This window comes from Ammospiza nelsoni, chromosome 7 (genome assembly GCF_027579445.1).
Source record: "Ammospiza nelsoni isolate bAmmNel1 chromosome 7, bAmmNel1.pri, whole genome shotgun sequence".
In the NCBI taxonomy this organism is placed as follows: Eukaryota; Metazoa; Chordata; class Aves; order Passeriformes; family Passerellidae; genus Ammospiza; species Ammospiza nelsoni.
In genome coordinates this window covers 30,730,251-30,757,023 of record NC_080639.1, presented here as the reverse complement: position 1 = coordinate 30,757,023, position 26,773 = coordinate 30,730,251, and the positions used below count along the sequence as shown (strand labels likewise).

General features: G+C 49.2%; 1 protein-coding gene across 1 annotated transcript in view; it reads right to left on the bottom strand.

Annotated features, from left to right (window-relative positions):
* Positions 1–26,305, bottom strand: part of LOC132075490 (TGF-beta receptor type-2-like) — a 30,182-nt gene extending 3,877 nt beyond the window's left edge. Inside the window, exons 1-6 of the mRNA XM_059475957.1 lie at positions 26,164–26,305; positions 7,655–7,805; positions 5,719–5,921; positions 1,939–2,738; positions 1,685–1,826; positions 378–505 (exon numbers count right to left, since the gene is read on the bottom strand). Of these exons, the coding sequence (XP_059331940.1) occupies positions 378–505; positions 1,685–1,826; positions 1,939–2,738; positions 5,719–5,921; positions 7,655–7,805; positions 26,164–26,215 (1,476 nt within the window). The 5' untranslated portion in view covers positions 26,216–26,305. The remainder of the gene's footprint in view (positions 1–377; positions 506–1,684; positions 1,827–1,938; positions 2,739–5,718; positions 5,922–7,654; positions 7,806–26,163) is intronic.
* Between the last annotated feature and the right edge of the window lie 468 nt (positions 26,306–26,773).

Sequence of the window (26,773 nt, the reverse complement as noted above, 5' to 3'; positions counted from 1 at the left end):
TGAGGGACTGTGTGTTTCCTGAGCCTTCCAGACAAGGTGCTAAGGGGAGAAAGGGGGCAAAATCCAATTATTTACTGTTTCATGGGAAGAGCTGTATTTTGCTGTTATTCTCAGGGTAACTGAAGCCATCACCTGCCATGCACAACTTCCTGATCATGGCTATTGATCAACACATTCTGCTGTGTCTGTGGCTGGTGGCTTTTGTGCAGCAAGGAAATGAGTCCAGTGGGATTGTGTGGGCCCAGCCATCCACAGTGGAGCTGAAAGTAAACCCCAGGAGTTCTGCCCACTTTTCCTTTGACTATAAATTTAATTTTTCTGGCTGGTTTAATGAGGTTTAATGTGTATTGCTGTTTTCTGAGTTGCTCCCAGCTTACCTGGTGCACCAGCCAGCTGTTTGGGATCTCGGGCCGGCCTCTGCCATGCAGCACGATGTCCCTCATGGTGTCCACACAAGGCTGCTCCTGGACTTTCGACCCAAAGGGCAGCTCATAATTCTTCACCTCTGCAAGGAAGCAACAGCAGCGTTACAGGATGTTTCTAATGCATTCCCTGCTTTGTTTTGGTATGGCCCACTGGATGAGAATGGATTTGTTTTTAACAGTCTGCAAAAAAAATAAGCAGATCTGGAAACAATTGAGAATTTGAACACAGAAATGTAGTGCTGGGTTTTCACATAGAGGTTCTTTACAGAGACAGCACAGAGGAACCATCTGACCTCCTCCCTGAACCCAAAAGATGCAGTATAAAGGACCTGGTTTGTCTTTGGATGAGACAATTTGAGCAGGCAGAAAGTACTGTGCTGGTGCGGGATGGGAGAGGTGACTATGAAGTGAGAATTTCCAGATTTCTTCTATAGGCAGGGAATGGGTTGGAGAAGAAATGGCCCTTCCAGAAGAGCAACCCCATGTCATGGAAGACCAAGGAGAAACTGGCTGTGAGAGGCCACCCTGGTTTCTGCCCACTCTCACTTGGATGTGAAGGCAGGTGAGATATGATTGGGGAAAGATGGCTTTGGGAATGCTGGCCTGGGAACAAAGGATGCATGGGGCATCCAAACCAGGCAAGGGCCTCCCACTGCCGGCCATGGGACTTGCAGGGCAGTCAGAGCAGCTTCGTGGCCAAGGGCTGAGGGTTCCTGCAGTTCTATGGGCTTGTATTGTGAGTAGGTGGGATAGGGAAGGAAGGTAGACGGGAGCAGGCAGAAGGTATGCAGGGCTAACTCCAGTGCAGTTAATGTTTTGCTACACACAATTGTAGATGCCAGGACGTGACTCTGGGAAGTGACAGGATCTGTCATACTGTCAGAGGCTGGGGTTTGTGAGTCCCCATTGCAACAGAAGCTCTGGTGTTGTCTGAAGGAAAAAATTGTTGAGTAGGGGAAGGCACCTTTGGCTCTTCCTGCTTGGTTTGCTTTGCATCACCAGCACAGGCTCCATGGGACTTGGGAGCTCATCAGCTTTGAGCAGGGGCTGGACCAGATGTCCCCATGGGTTCCTGGCCTGCTCCTTGACCACTGAGCTACCTCCCTTAAGCCATGGCACACAGAGCAGGGGAATTTGTCACTAACTCTTGGCAGCCCTGCAGAGACCTGGACCACCCCAAGTCACGTCTTGAGCCATCAGTTGGGATGTGGAGTAAGGGAGCAAAAAGGCACATAGCAACCTGGGTGTGATGCTCCTACCTCCTACCACTTCACATCTGGAGGCCATTTCCCACAAAACAAGGGCCATGGAGTAGACATCCATCTGCTTGAAAGACTCCAGGTCTTCCAGGTTCACTCTGGACTCCAGGACCTCCGGGGCCATGTACCTGGCGGTGCCCACCTGGCCACAGAGAGGAGAGAGGCATTAGCAGGGGTGGGCAAGGATTATGGCCACGGGACATGGGGGTGGCTGGCAAAGGCTCCTCCAGAGAGGGCTGGTGGGTCATACTCGCCTGCCCGCTGTTGGCAAAGTCATCCACGGTGAGGGAGGGGTCGAGGCGGATGGCGATGCCGAAGTCGCAGAGCACGCACTCCTGCTCGCTCTTCACCAGCACGTTGGTGCTCTTGATGTCGCGGTGCGCGATGGGGATTTTGGGGCGCCCGCAGGCGGTGTAGTCGCTGTGCAGGTGGGCCACCCCGCTCACCAGGGACCCGGCCATCTTCTGCAGCTCCATCCAGCTCAGCACGTGGTGGGACAGGTAGTCCTTGAGGTTGCCGCGGCTGTGGTAGGCGGTGATGAGCCAGTACTCGCGGCGGGGCCCCGTGCCCCGGTCCTCGGCCGTGAGGAACTGCAGGACGCTGTCGTGCCTGAGGCTGGTGTCGGTGAAGATCTGGCTTTCATTCTTCCAGGAGGAATATTCCTCGCAGGGGAAGATCTTCACGGCCACAGTCTCGTACTGCCCCGAGCGGCTGTGGCTCAGCTTGGCCCTCCACACCTCGGCGAACTGCCCCTTGCCCACCATCTCATCCAGCTCGATGGGGAGCAGCTCCGCGGGGCGGCTGCCGGGGCTGGTGCTGGCCGGGCTCTCGTCCATCAGCACCGACAGCTTCTCCTCCCGCTCGCTCGCCTTCCCCTGCTCCGGCAGCACCGGCGGCTGGCCCTGCTTCCCGCCCCACGCCTTGGCTCTCTTGCGGCGCTTCTGCGTGCGGCAGAGGTAAAATATCACCGTGATCATCACCGCCACCAGCAGCGGGGGCAGGAGGCTGATGGCAGCCACTGGGATCACCTCTTTGCTCTGCAGCATGGAGTAGCCTGAGGGGAGGAAAGCGAAGGCGAGGTTGCTGCTGCGGGTCTGCCACAGCTCGTTTTCATCGCGCGGAGGAGGGAAATATGCAAAGCTGTTAATGGAGCGCAGCCCTTACGGGGCCGCGCAAGGGCTCATCCCGACACAGAACCCAGATGGAGGCACTTAGCAAGGGGGATGATCGGCTGTGGTCTCAAATTTAGCTCCATTTATCAACCGAATACACGGACCAGCATCACTTGGATGGGACAGTGTGGCACAAGAGACTGCAAAGGGCATTTTGGGAGTCCTAAGCTCTGTTTGTGCTCATGGCAAGGGGAGCTTGGCTGGAAATAGCAATGATAAATCCGAGGCAAGGCTCAAACACAGCAAATCTCTGAGGGGGCTTGGAGCTGGAGCTTTGCTGGGCCCCTGTGGAACACAGGGAGTCAGGAGTGATGCTGGGGGTGGGCAGTGTGCAGGACCACCCAGCGCAGGGGAGTGCAGGATAATTAGCACACGGGAGCATCATTTCAGCACTTTTGTCTGCCAGTGCTGGCATCTCCTTCCTCAGCCCATTACAGCAGCAACCCCAACAATTGCCAGGGCATGGCTGCATTTGTTTTATTTCTTTTAAACCCTCTGTTGGCCTTCAGATTGAGAGGGGGAGGACACGCACACAAAGCCATAACCCTCGCACAACATATAATTGTCTGATCCTTTGATGTTCGTGATTCCTGGAATAAACATGCTGACTTCAGTAGAGATATTCAAGTAAAATCTTACTCAGAGGTTTTTATGCCAAGTATAATAACCCAGGGGAAAAGGGATAAGAATCATTCCATAAGCAAAACTCTTGCTGCTTGACCTCAGTGTGTGCAGATCATAATTCAGGTTCTGGAAAAACAGAGCATTTAGCTATTTTCCTTGGCAAATTTCAAAAAAATGTGCTGCAGCTAATTTCTGCAAGGCTGTGAAAGCGTTTCTAAAATAGGCATCAGGTTTAAACCACAAGATCAACCCAAACTGATATAAATCAATAACTAACTCAGGAATATGTTTATTTTGGAAAGTATTGGGCTTGGATATCACCTACTGCTTTAATGGATTTACCCGATGCTTTGGATCCCATCTTTGAAACTCTGAAGAAAGAGAAGATATTTTTAAGGGAGTTGCATGCCCAAGTCCCGAAAAGGGGAAGTTAACACAACTTCAGGAAATTCCTACGTGAGGATGCCCCTTCCTGATGGAAGTCTTTGGATACACAGGGGCTGCAGCAGGGCTTAGACCCCTTCTGTGGGGAACAAATGTTGTTGATCTGGCAGTAACCACAGGTCTGTAAACCCACACCTTGTCAAGCATTGCTGTGTGGGTCTGTCCATCCCTGCTGAGGGGATATGGACCTCCAGGGATGGGCTCAGCTGGAGCACAGGTGGAAAGGACTTGTCATGTTCTACCCTAGCCAGCATCTTCCTGAGGTCTCACCTGGGCTTCTGCATGCACAGCTTTAGGAAATGATGGCTCTGTGTGCTCATTAGCGTGTTGTCTGAGCTCTGATGGACACCCCTGCACCCCTAGTGCAAGGGCAATGCCACCCAGCAGCCCAGACCTGAAAGCAAAGCTTAAGGAATCGAGAACCAGGAAAAATATCTGCCTGCTTCAGCTGCTGGAGAAGCGCTCCTGTCTCTGCTCAGGAGTTGTCTAGACCATTGAATGTGACAATAATTTAATATTTAGAATGCAAATCATCCCTTAAAGCAGAAGGAAAGGACGTAAAGAAGGGGGTCTGCAAGCCTGGGGTTTGAGGAGGGAGTTGTTGAAGAGCTGCACTGGTCTTGCTCCGGCTTCCAGTGCTTTCCGTGCTGGCTGCCAGGAGGAGCTGGTTATGGAGCCTTTGCTGGGGGCGGCATTTCCAATGAGCCAGTTGTCATTTTTGTGTGAAATTGCATATCCCAGCATCAGCTTTGGGATTTGACTATCTCTCCCTGGAAGTGTGTGTACCTGTTATGTTTGGCTGGGGAAGCAGCAAAGAGCCGCCAAATTTAGCATCAGTTGCCTCCATTAAAGTGGCCTGTTTGTTCAGAGAATTTGCATTTCATGTGATGTTTTTCTTTTTTCCTTATGTTGCAGGGGAAGCTATGCCACTGGCTTGCAAGTTCTGCTTAGGCTTATTTTCAGCATCTCCTTGTTCTGTGATTATGGAAAATTGGAGGCATTTCACTTTGCTTTTGTTACAGGTTAGATTCTTGATGGACTCTTGGATAAACCTGGTCCAGTTGGAGTTGGGGAGGTTTAGACAAGCCCCCAAAGGCTCTGGTTGGAAACATTTCCAAAGTATACAACCCTCCTGAGGTACAGAAATAAGCTGCCTCCTAGTTTTCCCTCCTGTGGATTTACAGCTCCCGTTGGATCTCCAGCCATGTGCAGCAGCGTGCCAGGCCACGCTCACATGTGTGCTCAGCACCTGGCTGGCTCCAGCTGTCCCTTCCCGGGACAACACTGCTGCAGGAATTCCCAGGAGAGCAGCAGGGGAGGCATTCCTGTGTGCCCAGCCCTGCACCCCTGCATCTGCATCCACCTCTCTGGGTTACAGCTGTGAGGGATGGCAGCAGCTCCTCTGGGTGTGTTCTGGGGTAGGATTTGCTCCAACATGATTTATTTAAGGCTTTCAGGGCTTTTGACTCACATTATGTTACCCCAGCTCCTGGGTTCCCCAGTTGATTCAACCTGTGCTGAAGGCACAGCATTGAGAGATATGGTGGATTTTCCATCCTGGATGTTTCCAGACCAAGGCTGGAGGCATTGCTGTGAGGAATGCTTTGGTCACACACAAAATGCTGGGCTCAGTAACAGGGTAGAGCTTTTAACTGGCTTTTACACAGGGAGGTCAAAGAAGATGGCAAAAGAGCCTCTTCTGCCATTGCACCTCCTACTCTGAAGGAAATGCAAGGGATTTATCATTGATGCTGGGTGCTGCTGCCCCATAAACAACATTACAAAAGCCCTCACCATTGGTGTGGTTTTCAAAGATGAGTTTGTCGTTGCACTCCTGCTCATCCACGCAGCCACAGATGTAGATGACGCTGTCCTCGCTGGGCTGGAGGCTCATGATGCAGCGCGAGGTGTTGTAGTTGGGCACCATGAGGTTCTCGATGGGGCGCTGGGGGTTGTGGCACAGCGTGCTGATCCTGATGCTCTCGTTGTCCTGTCTCCTGCGTGTGACAAATGAACCAACACAGCATCAGCCTGGCCCTTGTGCCACCTGTGTGTCACCTTAAACCCGGTCCTAAGATCATTTCTTTCAAGCTGTGTAGGGAATGACTCCTTGCAGTGGCTGTGGTATAATTCTACTTCCATGTACTTATAGGACCAGTGATGGGCATGACTGGCCCTGCACAGCATTGCAGCAACTCCTGGGTGCATCCAAAGAAATGACAACCATTCATTACTTTTCCAGGGGCAGCCTCTGCCTCCTGACCTGGTGGTGCAAAGTGGGGGGATGAAGGTATGGGGAGATTTCACAGTGTCTTTGAGGTCAACTGGTAAATCAGACATAATAACCAAGGAAAGAACCTAAATTCATCACCCTCTCCCTGGTGAAGTCCCCCAGTTTCAGCACTCCCCACATTTTTTTGTGGTTACCAGACAGAGGAGCTACCAGATGAAGAGTCCTAGGAGGGTGAGATCCCTTCTGCTAAGGCTGCAGGAGGTGAGCATGAGGCCAAAGCTGCTGCTGTGACTGAGATACCCACTCAGGACAAGTCTGGATGATCCACATATGCCTCTGCAATGAGCAGCAAGGCTGGCCTGGAGGTGAGCCCTGCCTGCAGGACGTTATTCCCTGGCTGAATCCTAGAGTGGGATGGGAGGTGCTGGGAGGGCTTGGCAGGGTATTTGTGGCTGTGTAGCTGCCTCATCCCATCCAATACACATTGCAGGATGCAGCTCCATCCTGTGCAGTGGGATTTCTTCCCTGCCTTGGGGATTCCTGCTGCAGGGCCCTGGCTTTTTCCTGTACGTGTAAGCTGTAAATGGGAAAAACCCAGCCACACACTGGATTGCCTAGGCAGGATTTAAGGTGGCTTCTCCACGAGTGCGTAGGGGAATTTGGGGCAGGGGGTGGATTTTGTTATTTGTTTGTTTGGGTTTCTTGTTGTGTTTTGCTTTTTAAAAGTCCATAATGCAACAATTAGGTTGAGGCAAACTCCCACTGAAAGCTGGCATGCAGCATTCACTCTAATTAGCAGGTTGAGATAAAGCCTAGCGATAAGTGCTTGGCTGGCTTTCACTTTGGCAGCCAAATTAAAAGGGAAAGTGGAGGAAAATCACTCTGGGCAGACCCAAAATGGATCCTTTTTTAGTTTTGCTCATGGGGACCAGAAAGCTGGGGGAGGCATCTTCCAGGCCAAACCATGCAATATGTGCTTGGCCTGAAATGCAAGATTGTATTTCCTGTCCAAACACCTCTCTCAGGAGCAGAAAAGAGCTTTTTCCAGAGGATGGGAAGGAGGCGGGTTAAACCCAGTGGGTTAACCCCAGTGTTGTGCCTGCTCAGTTGTCCATGTGCTGGATGGGGACTGACCTTGGCTGCACCCCAGCATGTGAACTGAGGTTTCACCCTGATGCAAGAGGACATCATAGGTTTGGAGGTCAGGGTTGCTGGTTTGCCCTTGAGTTCAGCTTGTAAAGCTAAATTCAGAGGTTTATGGGAGTTTATAGGTCCTGCAGCAAGCTTGCCATGCTTTGTGTCAGGCACTCAAAAGCTGAATTTATTTAGAAAATAAACTGGTACTAATTGCAGGGCAGACCAAATGAATTTTTTTTTACTGTGCATTGTAATTTCAATTCTAATGGAGTCAAGGAGAAAGGAAGCCCTGAGTTACTGCAACAGGCACTAACACAAGCACAGGGGCGCACACACCCTTCCTTGCCCTGTCTCCCTTACCATATGGCCACGCAGATCTCGTGGGGGTGCTCGCAGTAGGAGTTGAGGTTGCAGTTGCTGTAGCACACCTTGTCCTGGCACGCCGGGGCCGTGGACTCGCACCACTTGCACAGGTTGGTCTTGAGGCTGCGGCGGGCGCCGGCCCCGAGGGCTGCGGGCACAGAGGGGCTGCGGTGAGCGGGACGGACAGACAGACAGACACCGTGCCCGGGCAGGCACACGGACAGGGACAAGGAGCCCCCGCTGACCCCCTTTCTCCGTGCATTTTTTAAAAGCCTTTGTCAGGCTCTCCATTGCCCGGTCAGTTGTGCTCTGTGTTATCCCAAAGCCTCGAGCAGGTGGGAGAATGCTTTCCCAGAAGCCTGGAAAACCTCAGGGAATCACGTTTGCCTCTGCTTTCCCCGTACCATTCATCACCAAGGGGCACTTCCCCTCATCCCGGCTACATGCCAAAAGGGACATCTCGGGTCGCTGTGTGCCCCAAGGCTTCATTTATTCCCTCTCAGCAGGAGAGAGGGGCAGGGGAGGGATGTACGGCCAGGCTGGGACAGCTCCTGCCTCTGCTGCTGCCTCCTCATCCTCCCCCTTCCTATTCACTGAGGCCAAGCTGGGAAATGTGTTTGCTACCCCCTGCCCAAGTGTCTGCTGAGAATTCCCGAGCTCTGGGGCAGCAGGGGCTGCTCTCTCCAGGGCTCCGTGCCCACTGTGCCCATCCCAGCAGGAGATGTTCTCCCATCCCCTGAGCCTCAGATCTGCCCCAGCAGCAGGAATGACTGCTGCCTGTGGGGAGCTGCTCTGCCTCTATCTCACAGGCATAACATTATCTCTATTTTTATAGAAAGGGTGCATGAACTATGCTTGGTTAAGGGATAAGTCCCAGCTAAATTTAAACTTCCTGTCTTAAGGCTGCTAAATGTCTTTTTAAAAATGCCACTGAGTGGCTTATGTAGAAATATTTATTTATGCATTTTTTTAAAACTTAAATAAATGCACTCCAAAGTGTTCAGGTATGAACCTGAACTACAGCAGCTAATTTTTTGGAGCTGTGGGCCATCCATGATTCTCTGGCTGCCATGTCCCTGACCCACCCAGCAGTGTTGGGTGCTCCCAGCCCCTATGGAAAAGGCAGTCATAGCTCACTGTGCTGCCACAGCCCTCACAGGGATTTTCATCACCAGCTGTAAGTCTGAAGAAAAAAAATTTGCAAAATTCCTGACTATGGCTCAGGGAGCCTCAGCCCCTGCCAGCACAGCCATGGGCACCCCCAGGTCTGGCAGTGACATGCAGGAACTCCTGCATTCTTTGTGGACACCTCTGAGACCTGTCTGTGTGCACAGCTGAGCCCATGGACCCTTTTTAAGCATATACTGTCCCAGCAGCAAAAAGGGGTTTTCAACCTCCCTGCTCCCCAAATCCAGGGCATGCAGCCTGCTCTGACAGCATCCCACGTGCCTGCTCTGCTTCCCTCACCAGGCCAGACCCCCTCCCTGCAGCAGTCATAAAGAACTGCTGGAAGGCTCCCACACAGAAATAAACCATTTACAAGCTCCCATGGCCTTGTATTTAGGGCCAAGGTTAATGGTGAGGGGAAAATCTGGGAGCAGAGGAAAACACTGTTGGATCTGAAGGGTGGAAGGAGGAAATTTTGGCTTTAATGGCCCATGCCAGGCTTAAAATGCAGCTCAGCAGGGATTGTGTTGTGCCAGGTTTTGGGGGAGCAGGGAGCAGGGTAGGTGAAGATGCTGCCCACAGGCTCTTGCTCAGCATTCCCCCATCCATGACGCTGCTCTGGCCCTGCTGGGGCACCATGGGATTTTGTGGAAGACCTCAAGAGATCCAGTTACCCACATCCGTTTGAGGGTGAGCTACCAAAACTCAGCTTCAGCTGGGATTTGGAGCACCTGCAGCCAGCATGAGCGACCCTCACCTCCCTGCCTTGCTCTGCCAGAGCAGGGCTTGTAGAATCTGAGCCAAAACTCCACTGGAGATGAGAATTTTGGATGAGGAACAGAAATCAAGCCCAGCATTTGTGTGCAGCCTTCAACTTACAGCAACAGCCACTGCACCCTCCAGACTCCCTTTGGGTAATTTTATGGGAACAGAGAATTGAAGGCAAGCTGGTTTCTCACCCCAAACCCCAGCCCTGCCAGGCCCAGGCCTGAGCTCTGGTGGTGTCACTGCCTCAGCTCCTGTGCCACCCTTCAGCTCAGCCCACCCATGGCTCATGCTGTGCTCTCAGCATCTGCTATGGGACTGGCTCAGCACCAGCACCCAGGGACGCCTGCAGCCTCTGCAGAGAGTAACAACATCACAAATCCAGGTCGTGGATGCTGCTGGTGCAGGATGAGGTTGGTTATTTATGTATTTATGCCCACCAGGTATGTTATTTACTTATTTATATCGAGGGTTTGCTTGGGATCTCAGGGCAGAACAGTGCACTGGTGTGTGTGCTGGGGATCTTGGCTTGGCTGTGCCGTGCAGAGGGGAAGCCAGGGCAGATGAAGGAGTTAAATATGGAAACAAGAGCCAGAAATACAGCAGTAACTGGACAAAACCCTTTGGAGACAAATTGTTCTAAACTAACTCAGGCTGTGATTCTGTTATCTGCTCTGCAAGAAAGAGCAGGGATATCTCTTTTTTCTCCCCCCCTCCCTCTTGTCCTAGGAAGCTCAAAAGAGCCCAAAGCCCACTGCAAAGCTCTTCAGGACTGTGTGTCCTTCCACCATTAGCTGGTAGGTACAATTTAACTGCCACATCACTCATCTTGGCCCTGATTAGACCCAGATGAACACTTTCAATATTAATAGTCAGATGATTTAATAAAGCTGCACAAGCAGTAAAAGTAACAATACACTTCCATAAACGGGTTCCAGATGTTGCCAAGGCAAATGCTAAACATCAAAATACAAACTTCAAAAAAAAAAAAAAAAAGTTGGGGGGAAAAAAGAAAGCTGGATAAGCAAAACTTGGAACAAACTATAAACTAATTAAATGTGGGTTGAGTTTTCCAAAAATAAATTGAAGCCATAAGGATGTGATGTGAGCCAATAAATAGTACAGTTAGTCAAAGTTATTGTAGAAGGACAGTTGGAGGGATGGTTTGGAGTCACTGATAGGTGGGCTCACAGCAAGCTTGGCTTCCCATCAATAGGGAGCCTTGTTCTCCTGTGCACGAGAGCAGGATCAAATCTGCTGGTATCTGTAACTGGGACCCCAGAGAGGTTACTGAGAGAATATGAGATGATTTTCTAGTCAGGGAATAATGGAAAAACAATGCCAGAGTGCCTGTGTCTCTCCTGCAAGAGCAGCAGGGGTGACACCAACACCCAAGGACACCGGGATATTTTTCCTGCGTGTTGGGGCAGCCTTCCAGGCTCTCATTGCCCACAGGGCATCCACAGACTCTGCTTGGCCACCTGCAAAGCCCATGCAAACGCCACTGCTGTAGTCAATAACCCACCCTCTTCCCCATATCCCCGTAGAGGAGCCATCGAAAACAGCTCCCTGAGAGAATTCCACCCCAGTCCCACTGCTGCTGTCACAGAAGCAGCCACCCACAGCAGCTGAGATTTCTGCCAGCAGGACCTGCACCTGTGAGAACATGGAGGGGATTTTGTGAGCCCCTCTCTACCACTGCAGCCCCAGAGAGCAGGTGGGTCACCCAGAAGCTCACTCTGGCTCCAGGTTTCCCCACACTGTGCTCCCCAAGGAGGAGGAACCCCTAAGGAGCAAGCTGGGGGTGCCTGGGGGTGCAGGCACAGCACTTTAGTTACAGGCAAGGAGAAAGCTCCTCACAGCCCAGCAAGGGCAGGAAATGCATTTTCACTGAGGGGCAGAATGAACGCTTTCAGTTCTCAAGTCTTCTCCCTGACATGGTGCTTTGGGACTGCTGAACACCAAGATGGGGTTAAGGGAATGTGTTTGGAGTGAGGTGCTAGGGCACTTACCCCTGTTCCCAGCTCTTCCCTTCCCAAGGTGGAAGGAGACCAAGGCTTTTGTTACACAGGGCCTCCCCTATGGGACCTTCAGATCATGCTCTGTCTTGCAGTGACAACTATCCTTAGATTGATTGTATTTCTCAAGGACAAAGAAAATTTGTTAATTCTTAGGTTGTAAATGTTGTACAGTGAGGTCTATCCCCCCTTTTCTGCATATCTCCAAGCACCCCAGGAGGGGCTGACACTGTTTCAGCAGTCACAGAGGGCTGCCCAGCTTGCTGCTGCTATAGGGGCTCTGGAGGCCCCTGCATCATCTTTTCCATGCAAACCAGTCAACCTGTAATCCCCAGGCTTTGCCCTGGGAGAGACCAAGGCTGGGGAGATTAGCTGAGATGCTCTTTGCTTTCTCTAATGAGCACTCAAGCACAGGACTGGGGAGCAGCTCTAACCCAACCCTGTTCTCCCTGGAAGCCCCCAGAGAGGTGCCCTGGTGGAAATACCACCTGCACTGGGACCTGCTTCCCCACCTGGGTGAGCCTGGGCTCTGCGGTGAGTCCTGCGTCTCTGCCAAGCTCAGGATTAGGTTTTGCTTTGGGCTTTTATCCATGGTTAATGACACAAGTATGCAATAACAGAGCCTCATAAAATTATTATGAGAACAAACAAATTCCTTCCCTTTTATATGCAGCACTTTGTTTTTAAGATTAATCCAGCAGCAGAGCTGATGGGCTCTGCTCTCTTGCTGACCCATGTGAGAGCACCAGGTGTTCCCCATCACCAGATTACTCCTGAGCTGCCTCCTCCATGATGCAGCAGCCAGTGCCACAGATGGGCACCAGGGCAATTCCTGTGCCCTGATTTCCAGGAGATTCTGTGCAGGGTAAGGAGTTCCCATGGAAGTTGTTCAGCATGATCTGTGTAACAGTGATCCCAGATTTCTTGCAGTCTTGCCTGATCTTGTTGCAGCATCCTGCTGTGCTGCAGAAACTCCCCAGAACCAGACCTCAAAGTGTTGTACTTCTATTTTGGATGCAGCTCAGTTTCCTCCCGTTCTCCATGGTGGGGTCTGGTGCTGCTTTCAGATGCTGAGCCAAAGAGGTTTTGAGTGTCAGGCTGCTCTTCTCCATCCATGTGTTTTACACTGCATCTTTATCTTTGTAGGAGAGGTAGAACAGGCCAAATGGAGCTGGAAAATCTTAATATCACAGTTTTTGCCTCTGCAAGGCACAAGCCACTGGATCTCCCAGGAAATCCATCAGTGCTGCATTCGGATCAGGGCTCCACCCTCAGGTATGTGATTGCACATGGTCCTGCATAATAAATACTGCATTTGGCAGAGTACAGTGTGGAGCAAGGAATGAGGCAGAAATGTTTCCTGGTGCATAAAAAAGGACTGATTTTGATTGTGTTAGACACCAGTTCTTCCGGTGCCAGGAGGACATGCAGTATGCATTTCTGGTTCACTTGGACCTTCTTCAAAGGGGCTGGTAACTGACTTACTCTACCACTTATTTTTCTTTTGTGAAAATATCCCTTTAAATTCAGTGTTTAGCAAATACTGCTTAGTCCCATCACAAAGTAAATTGGGTATGGATCATAACAGCAGGCTCCTCCAGTCTCTTTCAGATGCTTAAATTACATCATGATCTAACTTCACCCAGGGGAGGGATGAGCTCTGCAGATTGCTGTCTGTCCTTCTGCTTTGGTAATCTCCGGTGTTTCTCGGGTGCCTTTCACAAGTTTTCTGTGTATCAGCACAATGACTCTGCCTTTGGGGTGTGAGGATGTTTGTGCTCAGGTACCCCAGCATCCAGCAGCATCCAGGCAGGCTGCAGTGCCAGGGGCCAGCGAGGAGATGCCAGCAGAGAGAATTTGGCCAGAGCAGTTTCTCTTTGATTGTGGTGGGTTGATGTCTGGGTGCGGACAGGGGAGTGCACCTGGCCCTGCACTCCCCACCTGCCCCCGCAGCCACTTGTCTCCTCCACCCACTCTGACCGGGTCTCGAGTTTCTTTCGCAGATTTCACTCTGTCCCCCAAAGCTGCTCCTGCTGGGACAGCCCTGCTCCAGCCCTGTGTCCCTGGGTCGGTGTCCAGCCTGGGGCTGGCAGGGCAGCCTGTGCCACAGCCTGGGATGGCTGTGCCAGCAGGGATGCCGGTGGCGGGGGGGCTGCAGGGGCAATTATTTGCCATATTGTGCTCTCGCTTGTGTTTAAAAACAACAACAGCTCAACTGACTCATAGGTCCTACGGCCTCTGAGTCATTTTTTATTTCTGGATTTCACTGCTCTGCCCTTTGCAATGAAGGGAGTTGCATGCTCACACATACACACATACACACACACACATCAAGTTCACATTTGTTTTTCCCCTATAAAAACAAAACGATTTCCATACCATTAATGAAACAGAAATGATTTGACTTCGCGTACTCTGGCTTTTATTTTCCATTGTATAAACTCTGCAGATGAAATAATGATGGTTGTAAAGTAAACCTCTCTCTCTCTCTCTTTTTTTTTTCCTTTCCCTTTCCAGGCAGCCTCTTTTCGAAATAGCAATAGGGAGTCACTTACAGACTTGGCTTGTGCTGTGCCTGTAGTAATTAACCCCTTCATGCCCGGCTTTTCCTCTGTTGGAAGTCAGCCACGGCGTGGGTGAAGGCATCGGCAGGGCTCCTCTGGGACCAGGAGCAAAGCGGGGGAGCAGAGCAGGCAGGAAAATGTGGGAAAGGAGGCCAAGGGCTGCTCCAGGCAGAGCAGTGGGGAGTGCCTGGAGCAATACACCCGTGGGCTGGGCAGCTTTCCTGGGAGAGCCAGAGTGCTGGCACTGCAGGGCCAGAGGCACCTCCAGTCTTCGTACACCCCCCACTTCTTTTGGGTTTAAATCAGCACTACTGTTTTGTGTCCAGCCTGGCAGCCCCGTCCTGGGTCACCTCCCTTCCTCCCCACTCCCCAGGGACCACCAGCGAAACGCTCTCTCTCCTCCCCACACACTGCAGGATAATCTGTGGTAAATAATTAATCACCTAATCTTGCTCTTTTTGTTTGCAGGGCCGTTGTGATTTTAGGAAGCCCTCGGGGGAGCGTTCCTGGGGTGAGGTAACACCTTACACAGCAGCAGAGCCAGCTGGAGCTGGGTGTGCCAGCACCCCAGGACGGGCTGAGCTGCCCTCCCCACAAGGCTGTGACCTCTCCTGGTGGACCCTCACCATCACACACAATCTGTCTGTCCTCAAGGCCTCCACATGTGCCACAAGCATTTTTCCTGATCACATTTATCCTGCAGCAGCACAACCCTGCATCCCCCCAGCATTGGTTCAGATGCTTCCCTGCTGCCTGGCCTGGGTGTGTTGGTGACACTGACTTACTGCTCCTCTTCCCAGACTGGGTGATGTGTTTTATATTATTTCTCTTGGATTTATTAAGCATTATGTAACTGGCTAATCAATCCCGCATGCGATGCAATCGTGGCTGATTTCATGTCAGTGGAAAGTAAACAAAAAAATTGCTCTGAAGTGGCTAAACTGAAATTCATTTCCACATGCAGAGCAATTCCTGGAGGATCTTTCCCATCTCCTCGTGGTTAATTTGCATACAGGCTCTCATGCAATCCATTAGAAAAGAGTTATGGAAAAATTGCACATAGATCATGACAGTGTGTTACGAGGAAAAAGTATTAAGATGAAGTTTATTTTACTTAAATATTTTTAAGTAAGTTTTTTGATTTCTCCTGTGCCTTGAAATGTGTGACACTTGCCTATTTTTTTTTGTCTTTCAGCTGAGGAACTCAAAATGTGAAAGTTACTCCCAAAGAAAGTTTGGGATTAAAGTTTGAAAAACCAGGCAAGCCAACCCTGCAGCCCTGAGGTCCTGAAGCCCAGCAGGACCCAGCCCAACATGACAAGGAGAATGTTCTGCCCTTGCTGAGCTTTGGAAGCACTGTAAATATCAGGTGAGGCAAAAACTATACCCCCATTAGACTCTGGACTCAAGCTCTTTCAGGAGAACCTGCTTTCTGGTGTCATGGACAACGTCTTTCCCATTAACACCAGTTTACATCCAGAGACATTGAGCTGAGGATGAGGGAACGTGGAGTGGATAAAACAATAGTGGCTTTGCACTATTTCATTTGTTTTTCTCAGTGTCTTTGAAACCTTCAGCAATGTCTGAAAATGATGTGTGTGTTTCTGGATCCACTTCACTGAAATATCAGTAAAGCTGGTGGTTGGGCTTACCTGGTTGCATGTTATTTGCATTACTTTTCAGTCAGTCCCTGAGGCAGCCAAGCACTGCTTCACCTGGGCAAGAAGCTCAGTCCAATTAGGCTGAAATGCTGTATTAGACCTGGCTGGGCTCTTGGACCATGTGACATCATTTGCCAGTTTCTGGGCTGGAATTTGAACACAAAGGTGACTCAGCTGTGATCCAGGGACAGATGAGGGGGGTGAAGGGGCAGGAAGGGACAGCCCTGAAGGCAATGCTGGTGGGCAAGCTCACAGCTCCATATGGGTATCCATATGGGTACCACTGCACCTACCCTTGTGCTGACTTGCTGGACGAGGAAAGCTGTCCTGAAACAAGGAGAAAACTCAAAACTTAGGGGTTGTCCCCTGTGCTGGAGGCTAGTTTATTCCTTTGTGAGATGAGCAGTGATGCTCTGCATCCTTCTTTGAAAAGAGACCTCAAAGGAGGGTTGAGGATTAGAACAGAAGGTTCTAATCCTCACAGGAATCCCTCACATTGCCCAGAAAGCAGCTTAAGAGTAGGGATTTTTTACTCCCTACCTGCTGGGTATTGTGGGACATTGTGTAATTATGGTCAGTACCTCCAGAGCCATGACCAGGCCAGGCCAAAGCTTCCCTGGCAGACAAAAGCAGGTATGAATTTGCCTGGTAATACCTGTACTCACCCATTTAGGCATTTGTCAGCCACTGGGCTATGACTGTCACATGAGGGGAGCTATAACACAGACCAAGTTTTGCAGCCATCCTTGTCTGAAGGTGCAACCTTGTTTGACAGCAATTCCCTTTCATTGCACCTCTGTCCCCATTTCTTTCTTGTTCCTATATTCTGCTGTCCTTTCCACCCTGTTGTATTGGAAAACCCTAGAGAGAGCAAGCCAAGCCAGCAGCACAGCCTGAAGTGCCTAGGAGGGAAAAAACCCCACAGCCAGGGGTCAGCCCAAGAGAAAACTACCATGGATATCCACACCATGGATACATGTGGGACCTTCACCAGCATCACAGCACAGCCCCAGTGCCACGGCAACTCCCACCAGCCCTGACAGCACACGAGGGGACCGTGCCACCCCTCCTTGACAGATGGAAAGCAAAGCAACATATTCAGGATCTGAGGAGGTGGGGAGATGCTGAGTTTCAGCAGCTCATAAGTAATTTTAGCAGCTCTGCCAGCACCTCTGCTTATCTGGGTCCTGCAGGGTGAGGCAATGCATTATCAGCACATCACAGCCTGGGGCATGTGGGCTGCCAGTGGGGTTTGCAGGGGGCTGAGCTGGCACATCCCCAGTGGAAGTTGCCTTCTAATGATTGGGGATTTGCCTGCCATATTTTCAGAGCCTTTCCAAGATTTCAGCCCTTTGAAGAGCCCTTTGCAGTGATTCTGTCCTGACTAAATTCTTGCCTTGAAAATAAGTCCATTCTGCCACCTCCCACACTGCTGGGGAGCAGGAGTCACTGCCTGGCCACGCTCGGGTGGTTTGAGCTCATCCTTGCAAGTTGCTGCAGAAACTGCTGAGGGTTTTAGAGCACTTTTAGGACCAAGAGCTGCCTGGCAGAATGCAACAGTCAACCAAACCCACTCTGCTGTTGCCACCATTTTTATTGCTCCTGTTTCTGCAGAGGCACCAACAGTCTATCCTATATCCCAATCAAGTGCAGCTTCTGCAGCTCATTCTCAGATGCAGCAGTCATGAGTTCCCCCTTTTACACAGAACAAGCAGCAGCAATCAACCAAGAAGCAAAAACATGTGAGCTGCCAGTCGGTAGCAGACATTGCTCTGCCTAAACTAATGCCATTCAAGTAAAACTTCTGTGCAGCAGTCAGTGTTTTTTTATAATTATCATCATATTATGCTCTGGAATTCAATTTTCTGTGTGTTTTTCAGGCTCTGCACGAATCCTGGATTTCTGTGAATAGATGGAATTGAAATGGAAGGATACCATGCAAATAGGTAAACACGTCAGAAACTTTATCTGGGTCACATTTGGGCACCAGGGTTTGCTCTGTTTTAAGTGCAAATGGGTTGCTGGTGATTCAGATGAACTTCCTGAGGAGTGTTTGAAATTCCTGGCACACATTTGGCATCCCATCTGCTGGAAGGTCTTTGATGAGCCCACAAAGAGACATTGGACTGGAGCTGCTGCTCTTCATCTCTGGTTGGACTTTTATGATTGACCAGTTTGCATTTTTTGCATTTGTATGACTTTGATTCCCAAGGAGAAAAAGGGCTTGCAAGGGACTGTGTCACAAGCTGCTGGGGCAGAGGTGTTCTGTGAACTCTCCATCCATGTGCTGTCATCAGCTTGTTCCAACACTGCCAGCTCTTTATGTCTGCTGAAATCATTACATAGAGTAGAATTTTGCCCTCGTTTAGGCCAGCTCTAACAGTAATTAGCTAATTTGTTCTGGCAGAGGGAACTTGAGGCTAGCTTGGGTTACAGATGCTAAAAACCTTCTGCCTTCTCCTGAAGTGTCCCATGTTTAGCACATAAATAGATGGTGTGTTCTTCTCTTTCATGCCCTTCTTCACCTGTGAAAAATATCTTTTAAGGAGCTTGTGTTCTAACTTACCAAAACTGCCCAGTAGGGTTGAATTGAAATTGAGTATTTTCCATTTTTTAAAGCAGAAGAGAGCTATGGCATGAGGGCAGGGGGACCAGGGCTGGAAAGGAATTTTTTGCAGGAATGGAACTGAGAGTCCTGTTGACAGAACCTGAAGTGCTTTTTCTTTGCACATAGAAGTAACAGGAGCTTGTGTATCTGTGCAATGCCTCTCAAGAGATTCCCCTTGCAGGGGAAGGAGAAGGTTCCCACAATCCCAGCCCCTGGGCAGAGCTGCAGCACAGCTCCAGGGAGATGAGGTTCAGGAGGCAGAGCCGCTCTTCCAGCATGGAAGAAATGACAAAGCAGGGAATGTTCTCTGTTCCCCATCTCCTGCTCCACAATCTCATCACTTTGCAGGAGTGCCTTGTCTTTTCAACTCAATAGCCTGCCTCTGGGTACCTCCTTAGACATGCCACAATCTCAATATGCTGAACAGTGCTTCTGCCCAAGAGCTGCCTCCCAAGCCACAGCCTGTTACAGAGCTGATAGCCCTGGCAAGGGTGAAAGGAAGGCACAGATGTGATGGTGATGTTCTACAAACAGGTGAGCACAGGGCACATATACAAAACCACAATAAATATTTGCTGAGACCTCACCCGCAAGCTAATATCTTCTGCCTTTGGTGGGAATGTCTGCATTTTCTCCCACTGAGTGCCTTTTGGCATATTAAAGACATGGCAGGAACTGAGATCCCAGGGGATCCATTGGTCTTATTTCTGTGGATGCTTGTACCCGGGGTCTATTGGAAGAAGGATGATTCATTCAACTGCTTGAGCTTACGGGTCTGTGTGTCACTTCCCACTGCAAGAAGAAGGGTCTCTTTGCTATCATAGACTGGTTGGGGCTAATTTTGGGATAGATCTAGCATGGAAAAAATGCTTTACGCAGCAAGACAGCAGCTGATTCAGTTTCTTCCATGCTGGATGCTGGGGTTTAGAGTCTCCAAGGCAGGAAGTTTTATCAAGCAACATCAAACAGATGTTCCTCATCATGTTCCAGCTGCATTGACTGGCAACCTGCTCAGTCAAACACTCGAAGGGGACACAGGCATTCATTCTGCATGGACAGCAGTTTATTTAACAACCCACCTGGAAGCAGCAAAGGATCTTTTAAAGGAAATGTCTGTACCAGTGTTCATTGTAAATGCACCAGAAGCTCTAGTAGTCACAGCAGTCACAAGAAACATTTCCAGGAAGGGGCCTGAGTTATCCTCCTGATTTTGCAGGAAAAGTGAAGGAATTTTTCTCGGGATTTTCACACCTGCTGGTCACGGTTTGGATCCACATTGGCAACATCATCTTTTGATGGGGTGCACAATGAACTATGGCAATGCAGGATACAGCTAAGCATTCTGGTTTGGGATGGCTGAAGGGAGAATGGATCAGTATCAAAATCCCATTACTGATCTAAAGAAAAGGCCCCTCTTAGTGGCCAGGAACTCCTGCAGATATTTCTGAACCTTCCAGATGCAAGGATGTGTGTTGTTCCCAGAGGGAACATCTTCCTAAGGATGTTGCAGGAACTGAAGAGATTAGGAGAGATTTATTTGGATAGTGGGGCAATATCAGACATCAGTGGGTGTCAGCTCAGGTGATTGCTTTAGGGCTCTGGTCTGCCTGGATCCCAAGGCAGGGCAATAACCCAGCCCTGTTTGCTGGCAGCCGTGGCTGTGCTGGTTCCCTTGGCTGGCACAGGCACATCTGTGCTGCTTGGTGTGCAGGGTGTGCATTCGGGGGTGTGTGATGGTCCTGGAGGTCTGGACTCTCCAGCTCCAAAGCATGGCTAGAGGACTTGCCATTGAGTGCTGCATGGGCAGGACAGCAGCTCTTTGGAGGCTGAGTGAAGGCAGTCTGGAATTTCCTCCAGAAACTTCACAGCTCACCAGCACTGTCTGCAGCCAAGGAGGAAGCTGCTGGGGAAGCTTTCTTTGGACACCTACTTATCCAGAAAGACTGGAGTTTTGGGTTCATTGGAGAGTAACTGACATGGAGATAAAGGGGGCATCTCCATCCACAGTGTGGGAAGGTGAGAGGTCTTCCTGCCACCAAAACGCATCCAATATGATGCTGCTTCAGCTACTTTGAGAGTTGTGGCCACTTCGAGAGAGGCACAGGTGTAACTGGAGCACAGGACCTGCAAAGTGACCCTCTGCAGCTGCCACTGCTGGGACATCCCTCAGCCCTCCACTACAGCTGGAACTGCCCACCAGCCCCCCACATACACCATGCCCAGGCTGAGTGCTTCAAATCACTCAGCTCAAATGGTGATAACGTCCTTAAAAAACAAAAAATCTTGAATCCAGATAGCCATGTGCAGGGTCTAGGGTAGCTCTTGGGTTTAGGCATGTTCTTGGGCTGCTGGAGTCCACATGGGCCACAGCCCTGTGTCCAGCACAGCCTGGCAGGCTGTGGTCACATTAATGACCCACATGCCACAATGAATTTGCTGTACTATAAATCAGCTGTCGTTTGTTCCTGGCTTATCAATGGGAAGGAAAACACTGCAGTGCAACAGCTCCATGAAAGTTTAAGTCTTGGAGCCTTATAATTAGTAGGAACATGGGCTGCAGAGGGGATAGCACGATAAGAAGGCTCTCCCACTTCTCCTAAAATTTTGACAGTTACCAGAAGCTGGCAGCAGAGTTTCAACCCTACATGGGATGTAACAAAAAGATGAACCAACAGAAGAAGAAGAAATACGACTCTGATGGATGCTACACATAATTTCCAGAGGCAGAATCACACGAGTTGGCTCTGAATTCAGGGATGTGCATGCAAGCAGGGCCAAGACAGCTTTCAGCCACTCCTTCACTTCCCACTGAAGATCCCTAAGGAAATGTTATCCCACAGTTGGGGTCCAGCACGGACATAGTGTAGGTTTGATAGGGCAGGCAGCCATCAGTGGTGTTATCTCCCTTCTGCATGGAGGCCCCTTCCAGAGCAAGGCTTTCACTTGGCACACGGCGCTGAACTCGGGATGTGAAAGGAGCAGAGTGTGTGGGAGCTGCTGATTTTGTCTCCTTGGTGGGACTGTTTTTTTTTAATAAAAGTATCAGATGTTGCGCTTCCTTGAAAACATGACAGCCTATGGGAGAGTTCATTAGTTTATGGCAAGTTGCAGCACTGTGGAGCCTGGCTGAAAGCAAATGTTATTGCAAAGAGTTATCACTAAGGGGAGAGGAAAACAATGTCCTGAGGAAATAAACTCGACAGAGCAAATCACAGAGCAATATAAAGCTGTGCATACAGGCAGTAGAGTGGAATTCTTTCTCAGAATAAAAGGCCCCAGTCACCTGTTTTTAATGCCAGTGTTTACTTTCTGAATATTCAGTGAATACGTGGGATACATCTGTGCAGAACTCTGCCTCTAATGGGAGTAACAAGTATCATGATTGCAGCTGGCTGAACTTATTTACTGCTAGTACACAAAAATGTCTTTGGGGCCATCATTAAACAGTGATAACACCAGTAAAATACCAGGAAACATCCGTTTTGCGTTGGTTGTTGGGATCTTTTGGTTAGAAAATTGTGTGTTTTAATTTCAAGTTGTACTGAATGTTTCAGAAAGTATTTCTTTCCTCAAAGGCCCCTATCAAAATGCAAAGTGAAGCTTTAGTGATGGTCAACTATACCAATGACCAGCCTGTCTCAAGTCTGAGCAAAGCTGGAGGTGCAAGGGGAGAGGAAATACCAGTTTTCATTCATCTCACATAGCTGTACACTGCCACTCTTCTTGACCTTCAGTTAATCTAATTCACACCAAGGACTGAAACCGTAGCATCAGATTTGGAGGTGTGTAAAGGTGAATTGAAAATAAGCCATCACTTTCCTTGCTGAGTCTCATAGCACTTGCAACATTGCAGTGCACTCCAGTTCTGCATTGTCAGGGTTTTTCTTGTGTCTTCCATTTTTATTTCCTAACTGGAGAATTTGCTGCAGCTTTGTTTTTATTTAGCCTCATGGTAGGATGCACAAGTTTCTCCTTCAGGCAGTGGGATCCTGTGCCTGCTCCCAATCCAGCTCCCTACACCGAGCCAATGTGGGGCTCTGGTAGCCCTCAGAGCTTTCTGAGGGTGGTAATTTCTTCCTTTATTTTGGCTGTATTAAATCAATATGACATGGATTGTCACAACCAGCCCTGCAGCCCTGTGTCCTGGGGTGGGCAGTGCTGCTTAGCCTGGGAGGAGAGGTTTGCTCTGCTGCTCTGGCTTGCCCTTGGACCTGCACAGCTCCTTTCTGTAAATGCCTGTGAAATGGAGGGTGACTCTTCATTTGTCTTTTTCCTTCCCTCATCCTCTCACTGTTTGACCCAGTGTTGCTAAATTTTGCATGCATTGGTGTTGGGCTGCAATCCCAACAGAGCTCCTGCCTGAGGAGCGGGCTGGCATTTTGGTGGCACTACAACCTCTGGCTTTAGCTCTGGTGACCTCAGAAATAAGAGGCCAACTTCTTGAACAAGCTGCCTGAGGAGCCTGGGATAGGTCAGAGATTTCTTGGGCAGATCAAAAGCCAGAGATGCTTTTCTGACAGCCCTGGAGCTCCCTGTCCTGATTTATGAATTCTATATGCTCTATATATTTAGCTGAAGAGGCTCACTGGGGGAACAGTTTTTGCAAGCAGGAAAGAGAATGCGGCTTCAGAAAGCCACCATCTATCAGGAGATTACCCTCAAATGCACTCTCTGTAGAGCCATCAACCATGGCAAAAGAAGCCCAGGAGACTTGGCAAAAAAAAAGGGTATTTCAGTGGACCAACATTTTTAACAGGAGACCTAGTTATGGGGAAGCACACTCAAACCCCAGGAACTGGGAGCTCTGGACTTGGGGTGGCAGACCTGCAACCTCACCTCATTTCAAAAATCTTCTTTCTCTTTCTTTGGAACCTCATCACAGCCCAAGGAGTACAGTTTGCTCTCCCTTGGTAAGTGCTATGTGCCTTGGCAGATTTGGAGTTTCACATCCTCTTCTGGAGGCTGGATGCACAAAGGCTCTGCCAGGCTCCTGGGGCTCTTACAGCCCTGAGAGCTGCTGTCACACCAGTGACACTTAGCCCATGTTCTTGAGGCAGTCTCCACGGGTTAGAGGTTGTGATGCTCTGCTGTCCCCTCTGTGAGATGAGACTGAGCTCAGCCCCTTGCCTGTTTGGATGTGAGCCCTGTTCCTGACAGATGGAGCACAGGGGATAATTTCCCAATATTCATAGAAAACAGGGCAGGAAAACTCCCAGTTCCTACTTCTGAGGGCAGAGTGTTTCCATGTGCAAAATACAGTAATCCTGATATCAAACCTGTAGTTTCTGTATAGCTTATGGACTTCCAAGGTGGTAGTCTTGCAGTCTTGAAGGCTTTGAGCAACAAATATCCACCACTATAACTATCTGCTGGAACAACTTTGCTGTGTTGTGCCCCATTTTATCTTCCAGTGTGCACATCTTGTTTTATCTCTGTTCCACAGAAGAGGAAGCCCTCTGTCAGAAAAGGTTTTCCCAGGACCTGGCTGTAGATGACCAGCTCACCTCCCAGCTCTCTCCTGGCCAACCTAAAGACACTGAAAGCCTCCAGCTCCACCCCCTCTATGACAGTTTTCCATTCTCAATGATCCTCATATTTTTTTTGTGCAGTTAAGTCCAGCTCTCTGTTCTGGAAGGATTTTCTGCCCACCTCTGTGAGGGTTTGTGTTTGCAGTGGTAAAACTACAGCTCCCGTCTTCATCTCCTGCTGAGAAAGCCATGTAAAATTGCTGCCCTCCAGCAGGCACTGCCATTGAGGAGAAGTTTAAGGGTGGATATCCAGGGTGAATATCCAGAGATATCCATTAAGGGTGGATATTTTGAAGCCTTGGTAGGGCTGGCCATGGAGAATTAAGGAAATCCAGTAGCTGAATTTCAGTGTTCTGGGCCATGTTCTCTATGGCAAGTCTTAAATCTCTGTGCTAAGAGGATCAACTTTGCTGCTGCCACCAAGCCAGAGCTGTCACTCTTCAAAGAGAGGCTTGATGAGTGGTATGATTTATTGCTTGAAGAACAGCTGATTGTGCATGTTCTGTCAATCTGGGGAATTTGAGGACCTAGCTCTTCCCTTCTCTTTTAATGTCAATGTGAAGTGGCCTCCTTGGGTACTTTTACTCTCTCAGAATGACTGTAGGGTCAATCTAACACTAAATGCAGAGGAAGTGGATGTAGTCCCAGAAAACATCTATCACTGGTGAGCTGAATCACAGATAACAAGCCTTGGCTTATTTTTTTTACCCTGTGCAGACGCAAATTTTGTCATCATATCACTCATATAACCTTTCTGATGAACTTAGTAATGGTGATATGTTTTGGTTTGGCTTCTTTCAGATTAAAACCTTGCCTTTTAGAAAAAGGAAACCATAAGTTAAATGACTCCAAAATTAGGTACTTCTGAAGTATAGTTAGTGGTCTTCTTTCTTACCAAAAACAACCTAAGACTGTGCTTTAAATAATAACTTGTAGTAACTCCTGCTCCAAATGTGATTAAGTTAGCAGGATGTTATCAGTATAGCATCCTACATTTCAAACCACACTTTGGGGTATTATCTACAAAAATTAATACTATAGATCTCCATAACTTTGAAAAATCAATCAGATACTATGTCCTAAATGTCCCCATCTGGTTCTCTCCGCTTCAACAGTTGCACCCATGGTTTTGTTTGCCTATACACAAATTACTGACCAATAATTCTTTTATTCCCTGGTCTTGTAGATAGGGGGATGCATGTAAAGTGAACACAGATACAGATCCCTGCCCCCAGTGATTTCATTTGGATGCAAAAATACTGGAATTATAATCCTCCTCCTTCATCACTTTGACCAAAAAGTGATTTTGGTTGCATTGGAATTTCTACATCAAGGGCAACAGGTCTGTGTTTGTAAGAGTTCACTTTTTAAAGTAGTGTCCATGCAAATATATAAATATAAGCTTTGTAGGGATATATGCCTGTGTACACATACACAGACTCTGTATATACAGAAAGACACGCACACACATACTTAGGAGATGTGTATGTAACACTCACTTATATACAAATCCATTCCCTGTTATGAAACAATCATCAAGATATAAACAAGAAAAAGTTAAACCTCGGATGGGCACATTTTCAAGTGCTGCTGGAGAATTTTATCTACAGTACTGAAGAAGTGCTATCAAAACTGAAACAGGGCACTTGTTACAAAGAGATCTTTACGTAAGTGCTGGAAAGGTTTGCCGAATAACCAGATGTTGTTGCAAAGACACTTCTCCTCCCCCTCTCCCACTTCTTTCCTCCTTTAATAGTTCGATTAATTCTGCACATAAACCAGGGCTGATAAAAGTTCTAAGCTGCAAACTTCACCACATCTGGACGCTGTCGGAGCCAGATCGTTCAGCGATCGTGCACTTCAGTTGCTTTTCATCTCCCTCAATAAAATAAAAACTTCCAACAAGTAATGCTGACCTATATATATTTTTGCACTGTAAACACTGACATCTGCGAGCTGCTCCAAGCCAGCACACAGCACTTTCCACCAGGCAACCGCTCGCCCCTCGCCATAGGAGAAATACACAGTTTTAGCAGAGTATTCAGCTAAACTCTCTGCTATTTCCAATCCTCTGGCTAATTGCTGTCAGGGGAGAAATCAAAGATTAGCTGTTTTGCTGGAGGAAGGAAAAATAAATGACCTCTCTGAGTACGTTGCTTAAAACATTGCCTGACCAGAAAGACTTTTCTACTCACACAAGGAGAGCAGCAGCAGGGGAAGCAGACCGGGTCTCCTCCAGTGCCCCATTTCTGGACAGCCCTGGCCAGCAGCAGCCAGGCTCACGGCGGTGACCGGCTCATCCTCCTCGGGGCAGCGGTCCGTGCGAGGCTCCGGCTGCCAGCCCCAGCCCCTCTCTGCGAGGCTGCGGCTCGGGAAGGCGGATCCAGCGCTGAGCCCAGCTGTGCGTGGGGTCCGCCCAGGAACTGCAGTTTATGAACAAGCTGAGCCCGGCTCTCCTCTCGGAATATATACAAATATGAGCGGGGGGGCTGGGGGAAGGAGCCGGGCTCTGAGAAAAGGAGTTTGATTTTTTTTTTTTGCTCCCCCGATGTCAATGCAGAGCTGCTCCTGGCTCCGTACCAAGGATCTTTGAAGGGTTCCTAAAGCCTGCTGCATGTATCTAATCAGAAAGGCATGGGTACTCCTGCACGAGTCTTTCATCCGAGCAAAGCACGAAAGGTAATGCCTCAATATGCTGAGCTGCCATCAATTCACTACTTTCCTCCTGTATTTTAGAAATTATCTTTTAAATAAGCTTCAACGGGCTATATTTATAATAGGGATAATTAAAAGTTTTAGGGCAGC